The 7,747-nt window shown below is 41.7% G+C and overlaps 1 protein-coding gene across 1 annotated transcript; it reads right to left on the reverse strand.

Moving 5' to 3' along the window:
- Positions 1 to 696: 696 nt before the first annotated feature.
- LOC131335892 (DEAD-box ATP-dependent RNA helicase 30-like) lies at positions 697 to 7,167 on the reverse strand. Its single transcript, XM_058371451.1, has 10 exons — positions 6,966 to 7,167; positions 5,988 to 6,805; positions 5,225 to 5,404; positions 4,968 to 5,129; positions 4,710 to 4,864; positions 3,161 to 3,253; positions 2,938 to 3,023; positions 2,628 to 2,854; positions 1,248 to 1,481; positions 697 to 1,060 (listed from the first exon to the last, which is right to left on the reverse strand). Exons 1-10 carry the CDS (start codon positions 7,022 to 7,024, stop codon positions 951 to 953), a joined length of 2,124 nt encoding a protein of 707 aa, XP_058227434.1. The 5' UTR covers positions 7,025 to 7,167; the 3' UTR covers positions 697 to 950.
- Positions 7,168 to 7,747: the final 580 nt, after the last annotated feature.

Raw genomic sequence — 7,747 nt, forward strand, 5'->3', positions numbered from 1 at the left:
CTATGAGTGAGTAGTCGCTTGGGTAAGTCTCGGAATAATCTTTCCCGAGGACTTAGGTGGTTATTTGGTTTTCAAATCTTTGGGCTTAAAATCATGGTTTTCAGAGTTAAGTTAACCTAGCCATTTTGGTCTAAGCGAGAGGTGTTTAACTCCTTGATATTTCGTTTAATCAAGCGGTCTTGGCAACCGACATACCGAAAGCTCGTGGCCTCCTACGTGTTAGATACATTAGCAAAAATAGGTTGGTTTAATTCTGTTTAATCATATCTTTTGATAAAAGTAGTCTTTAGAGCTAAATCTTCCGAGCGTGAACACGCGGTCGTGACTCTCGCTTGAGTTATAATTGAGAACCGGTAACGGCCTTTGTCGGGAGATAAATGATCCCTGGACTCTCCTCTTTTAATTCATAAAATACATTTCTAGTCTTTTTATTTAGCATTTCTACCGTTTAAAATAAAACCAAGTTGACCGTCTTAAACGCCAAAATCCATCTTACAATACCTACAATCCGATTAAGCTATCTTGGATTCCCTGTAGTACGATCCCGGTCTTACCGATTTACCGATGATCTAGCTCTATGCTTGGGGTTTTCGCAAGCTTATATTTGAAGGTGAGGTTTCGAAACTAAGCAGGCATTTGCCAAGAGGGTTGAATAAGCCCCAGAGCACACAAAAGCATAATGCTCAAATGCAAAAGTACGCAAGAAAAGGTCATGCTTCCATTTCAAATAGATTTGTGGGGCATTTGGCAATCTCGCGTCACAAAGACATAAATACCTTAGACGCATTACAAGTTCTACTTGATGTCACTTTCAAGCATTCCAGCAGTAAAATGACATGAGCCAAAAGAACCTAAAATAACACCACCATCTATTCTTTAACAAACCAATCTATTTTACAAAACAACCTAAGTCTACTTCTCCAAATGCAACCAATGAGTCCATGGAGGAACTACCAAGGCCTCTCCCTCTTGGATCCAAGAGGAATAGTGTTGGATCCCGAAATCAAACTCCTGTTGCCAAAACCACCTCGCCCTCTTGACCGGAAGTTGCCACCAGAAGCTGAGAGGAAACAGAACAAGTATCATCAACCAACCTTTTCAGTATTCTTTTGACGTAAGTTAGCCTTTTTAGCTTCTTGTCAAATTTATTTAGTTTTTACGTGTGAGGAACCTAGGACTAAACTATAATAGTACCAATCAAATCTGGAAAAAAAGCAACCCAAGATGAGAAATTTAACAACAATTACCTCCAAGACCTGAACCAGCTGAACGAGCCAATGCAGCCAATGCAGGAGGAATGATTTGCCCTGCTTCTTGCAGAATCTTGATGAGATCTCGAGCAAACTTAGCATTTGCATGAGTGAAAAATGTAAAGGCAGTTCCCCTAGCTCCAGCACGACCAGTTCGGCCAATCCTGTGGACATAATCCTCCAGACTTGATGGAAAATCGTAATTGATCACACATTTTATGTCTTTCACATCTGCAACCAAATAGGCAAAAGTCAAGTCAGACTGGAAAAAAGGATTTGCCTAAGTAAATGGACGAAATGTAATGCAACCTTATCCCTGCACCCGTAGGATCCTAGAGATCTAATATTAAGATAACACATTCATCACGAAAATGTGCCCACCTTAACTTTACAGGGATAAGGAGCAGGTCCACCACCACAATTTCGATATCCATATATCCAATCGATGAATAAGCTTTGTATGAGTCAACCGGGCTGCCACGAAACTAGCTCCACAACTGTGGCTGGGCAGTGATGACTTGACTTCAACTCTGTTACCGAGACACCATACAGGAGCTACACCAGTTTTGGCAATTCAGTGATGGATACAATTCCGTAAAAGCCAGCTCTATACTACCATTTCCCCATAAATAACAAAGAAATATTGAAAAAAAAAAACCCCTAACCCATTTATGCTGGCCTTCACCGCCTAATGGTACTTTTTCACCAAATCCTACATAACACTTTCCAGGCGTGTCTGTAAAACTGCGCTCCCGGTGTCAATGTAACATGAGCTGCAACTAGGTAGTAACAAGCAGAGATAATTCTGAAGGGACAGTACTAGTCAATAGAATAAACTAGGGGCCACTAGATATCGTGTTGCATTTCTCCATTTTAATCAGCCTTTGGCTCTGTTTGGAACTTAGGGAAAGAAAGGGAAAATAAGATAAAATAATGAAGAGGTAAAAATGAAGACAAATTGAGTTAGAATTTGAAAATTTTCCTTCTCGTTTTTAAGAACCAAACAAGGAAAGGAATTTTTTTAAAATTTTCCCTTCCTTTCCACAAGTTCCAAACAGAGCTGAATCGTTTGAAAATCTGCACCCAACTTGAAAAACCTAGTATTATTTGGGTCAACGTCATTTTTGGGTTTATATAGAAAATTTTCTTCAAAGACCCTGAAAACGAATCCAAAAGGACCCCAGTTGCAAGCATTTCGTGAGAAGAAAATTATTTTCAGTGGCTCACTACATGGTGGCACCCCAGTTCACACCCAAACCACAAATCATATTCCCAGGAAAGTGGACAGCAGCCGGCTGACTCGTCTATCGTCAGATTAATCAAGACCTTAACAAAGACACTTTAAAACTCCTAATCCCTAAACCACAATCATCCTACCAAGACCACGTGCAGCAACATCAGTGGCAGTCATTATAGGACTCCTGCCATTTTTAAACTCAGCCAGGACCCAATCTCTTTCGGCCTGGTTTTTATCACCATGAATGGACAAAGCTGGCCACCCATCCATTCTCAACTGCCTAGTGACTTGGTCACATCCTTTTTTTGTCTCCATAAAAACTAGTATGCGACTTCCATCCATGGATTCTGAGAGCAATCTGATCAGCCTGCAGTAGCAAAAGACACTAAGTTGTCAAAGTCACCAAAGCAAAACCTAAGCATTTCAGTGCTACCAGTCACAAAGTCACACCTCTTGTACTTCTCCACCTCTGTCATAACTTCAACAACTTGGTTGATAGATTGATTTGCTTTAAGTTCTGAGGAGCCAATAATTACCTAACAAGATTAGAAGGGAAACTTATAAGACTTGAGCATACAAGTATGTTGCAACTTGTAAACGTGAATCCAGGCCCATTCAACCATGACAAACTGGATCCCATTTTGTGTGCGTTTGTGAGAGAGTGGGGATGAACCTTATATGGATTGCGTAAAAACTGCCTTGCTAGAGTTTCCACTTCCCTTGGCCACGTGGCACTCCAATACAATGTCTGCCTATCTGGCCGTATCTGTAAATGGCAAAAAAAAATAAAGTTAATTCAGCTCTGAAGCTCTAAATGTTGACAGGAGTACAAGATTAAAAACAAAGGGAAATATTACAGACAAAAAGATAAATTTAATGATACCAAAAAGTTGGTGGTTCAAACTTCAAAGACTGAACCTCAGTAGCTGGACAATAAGTGGAAACTCAATACAAATGAAAATCCATCACACATCAAATTAGACAGCTAGTTTACAATAACATGACACTAACTATATACAGTAACTATGACGTTAAAAAAAAACACTATTTACAGTAACTAAAACTTAAAGACCATATCAAGGAATAATATAATTTATGAGTCAGAAACATCAGAAGTCACTTAGCAATTCAAGTGCCATGAAACCTCAAACAAATATGTTCTCACCACTCAATCGTAGTCATCAATAACGGATGACCTGGAAGAGGCGCCAAGAATGGAAACTACGCAATGGGGTACAGATAAATGTGTGTTGTCAGCTGTCATTTGACTATGCGAGGGGTATAGAGATAAACATACACAACTTTCTCCAACCTTTGCGAATCTAAGTCAAAATTTGGTCTCAACTTGACATTGAGTACCGTCAAATCTTGCTATTACTGAGGTATGTAAAAAGACAACAGCTAATTGGCGAGTGAAAAGTTTATCTAAGCTCCATTATGAGCCTGGAGAAAGTATCAGTCTTCGGTCAACAAGGAGTGCCATAGTAGTGCTCGATTAGATGCCAATGCCTTCCATAGCATCCTCCTTAACAACATCATAATGAATTTGATAATCAGCAATAGTCATGCATCAGTGCTCAGGGCTTCACATTCACAAAGTCTTCAGTGCCTATGTCACAAGTCACAACATCTTCCTATATCACGCCATCCAAAGAGCATCAGCAATCTTAGTAAACAAAAAACCTGATGTCTTCAAATTCTAGAGTGAGTGTCTTCAAATTCTATCTATAGTGAAAAAAATCTTAAATCCAAGTGGTTTCTAGTAAACTCTCAATCTCACTTGGTCACTTTTAACTTCTCTAAATCAACTATATATATAAAAGCATCCACTCTCGACATCCAAGTAAGCCCTCACTCTCTCAGTTTATAAATCAAAATGCCAACACTCCCCCACCACAACCCAATTTTTTGGGGACACCACATAAGCGAAGATGATAACTGCACTAGTGCACTTAATCTGCATTATATGATAGCATGATTCAAGGTCCAACTAATTGTATCATTGATTCAGTGGGGGTACATCCTGAGGAAACTACTAGACATAGAACTGCATAGAGAAAAGAAACAACGGCCCATTCATTCACATTGACATAACTCACAAACAGCTTATCAAGTAAAATTAAGAACTCTAGGTTATCATTTGAACAGCATACAGAATGCCAAGTGTTCCGTGAAGTTACTTTTTGTCAGTCTGCGAAAAACGGGCAGGCAAAGAACCATACCTGGGCCACGATTTTCCTGATCTGAGGCTCAAAACCCATGTCCAACATTCGATCAGCCTCATCCAATACGAGGTAAGTAACTCTTCTCAAGTTTGTGTGCTGAGCTTCTAACATATCAATCAGTCGACCGGGTGTGGCAATGACAATTTCAACACCTGGAATTGAAAAAGAGTAGCTCTTAAGTCTGCTCACCAAATTAAATGAGCCAATGCTAGCACACAGCTGAAGGAGGTCTCAAAAGGAGTATTGTACAAATACCTCTTTGAAGATCACGAATCTGTGGTCCTTTTGGGGCACCACCATAGATGCAGGTACTTCTCATATTTGTACGTGATGCGAATTTAAAAGATTCTTCCTGAATTTGAACAGCCAATTCTCTAGTAGGTGCTAATACCAGAACAATGGGACCTTCACCTTGTGCTGAAAATTGTCCACAGTTTTAGGTACAATGATAACAAATAACTGGTTGAGAAAGGTCGCAATTACTGTAACGAAATGGAAAATGAGATACCGACCCAATGGAGGCTGTGCACTAACATGAACCAAAGCAGGTAGCAGATATGCTAAAGTCTTTCCAGAACCTGTCTCAGCAATGCCAATTAAATCTCTCCCCTTTAAGGCCATTGGCCATCCTTGTGACTGAATAGGCGTTGGCTCAACGAAGCCCAATCTGACGATAGTCTCCAGGCAATAACCTATCAAACCATATAAGATCAACAAGCTAATCAATAACACATCTTCAAAAGCTGTAGGCTTGTAGCTAGAATCTACACGTTGAATCCAAACTCCAAAGTCAAGAGCAATAGAACACTTAATTATCTGACAAAGTCTCTGTTCACTGAAGTTTAAACATAGAAACGCATAGCTAGCAGAGGCCGTTCATGTTGCAAGCTCCCTTTAGGCACTTTGACATAAATTCAACCCCACCAAGAACAAAGCCATACCATGCCCTTGCGTTAAAGAATGCAGGAGCAACAACTCTACTGGCTACGATGCAAATCTTCAGACGGATGATGCATAAGACCGTAGAAAGTTAAGTGGATGACCGGGTTATAAAAAGCTTTAAAGGGGTCGAGCACCAACTAAACAAAAAGGTAGTTACTACCCTATCAAGCAAAGTAAGGAAGCGAAGCTACAAACTAAAGGGAGTGCTGGTACAAACTACCATCAGGACGCTAAGAATCAAGCTAGTTCCCTATTTAGATAGTAATCACATGGAGAAAGACAACTAAAACAAACAAGTACAAGGGTATAACCCATGTGGGGTCAAAGTAATACCAGGAAAGTTTGCCTCTTCAAACCTTCGAATGGGCCTTGGGACGTCATGGCCTTCCACGGTAATTTCACGTCTAGCGCGGTAAAGCATAACGTCTTGCTCCGACATTGCTCTCACAGAAGGAGTCTCAATATAAAAGTTCTTCTCAAAAGGGACTATGTTACCAAAATCTTGCTTTGGAAGAGCAATATTATCCAAGTCTCCCCTTGATCCTCCATGTCTACCACCTCTCCCGCCACCACGGCCTCCATCGAACCCCATTCCTCCTCCGCCACCAAAGCTCCTACCACCACTACCTCTACCAGCATCAGAACCCCTACCACCGGCCCTACCTCCATCAAAACTTCTACCACCAAATCCACGGCCACCTCCACCACCAGCCCTACCTCCCCCGCGACTAGAATAAAATCCCCTCCCTCCACCACCACCACCTGGCCCCCCCTCACGACCCGTTCCACCACCTCTTCCAAAGCTTGTATCACCTCCTCTTCTATTCGCCAACCCACCATTGGCCATTCCATCGTCACCCCTTCCCCTCCCTCCACCTATCCCATCGCTAAATCCCCTTCCACCACCACCTCTTCCTCCTCGTCCTCCACCACCTCGGCCGATATCAAACCCTCGGCCAACATCAGGTTGGAAAGGAGGGTACCCATTAAAACCACCAACACCACCCGGTACACCACCGATACCTCTTCCACTGGCGGTGTAAGGCACCGGAGGACCACCATACGGGGCAGGCACCCCGCGGCCGTAGTTGGGGACTACCCCTCCCGTCATAGGGGGGCCCACCGAAGGCGGCGGCGGCCCCGTGAAGTCGCTGCAGAAACCATAAAGATACACCACTCAATCACGAATGAAACCACAAGAAATAGTGCACGTGCTTATATAGATTGATTAGTATATAGACTTCCAGAGAGAGAATACAAAAGAAGACAGGGATCTGAATGAATAGAAAAGAGATGGGGGTTTTGAAGTACCTTCGACGGGGGCGGTAGGAATCAGGGTCGACGTATCTTTGGTCGTAATGGTTCATCATTGAGAAACACAAACGGAGAAGGGTGAAACTAGGGTTTTTCCAACCAGAGGGCGCGAAATCGAAAAAGAGGGAGAAAGAAAGTTCGCCCCTTTTGCTCTCTGAGCCTGCCAAACAAAAGTTTCAAATCCTTGAGTTGAGGAGCTTTTCTGCTTTGGACCGCCTACTATTATGTCGCGCGTGGTAGGGATCAGCTACTCGTCAGCTTTTCTTTTTATCGGAGCATCTTCAATCCATCTCTATTTCCTCCAAAATAGAGGATGAATGTAATACATTAAGGAGAGATTTTATAATTTATTCCTTTTTTCTTCACTTTTTATACTTTTTGGGAGAATCTTTGAGGGACCCATCGTCCTTTTTAGAGTTTGGAGGAATTTTGTACTCCAAATTTACTTTTGGTCCTCTATTTTTAGAGGACCAAATTTACTTTTGAATGACCAAACTCTAAAAAGGACGGTGGGTCCTTCAAAAATTTTCCTAAAAAGCACAAAAAGTGAAGAAAAAAGAAAATAAATTATAAAATTTCCTCTCAATGTGTCACATCCATCCTCTATTTTGAAAAAATAGAGGTGGATTGGAGATGCTCTCAGCTACTCGTAGCGAGGGTTTGGGATACTGGTACGGGCAAGACAGAGCGAATGTAAAAGTGTCTTTTAAAAACCTACCAAATAACTAAAAATTGTGAGCGTGAGGATTGAGAGCGCAGAAGACAGAGCGATGATTGAG

The sequence above is a fragment of the Rhododendron vialii genome, chromosome 8a (genome assembly GCF_030253575.1).
Source record: "Rhododendron vialii isolate Sample 1 chromosome 8a, ASM3025357v1".
NCBI lineage: Eukaryota > Viridiplantae > Streptophyta > Magnoliopsida > Ericales > Ericaceae > Rhododendron > Rhododendron vialii.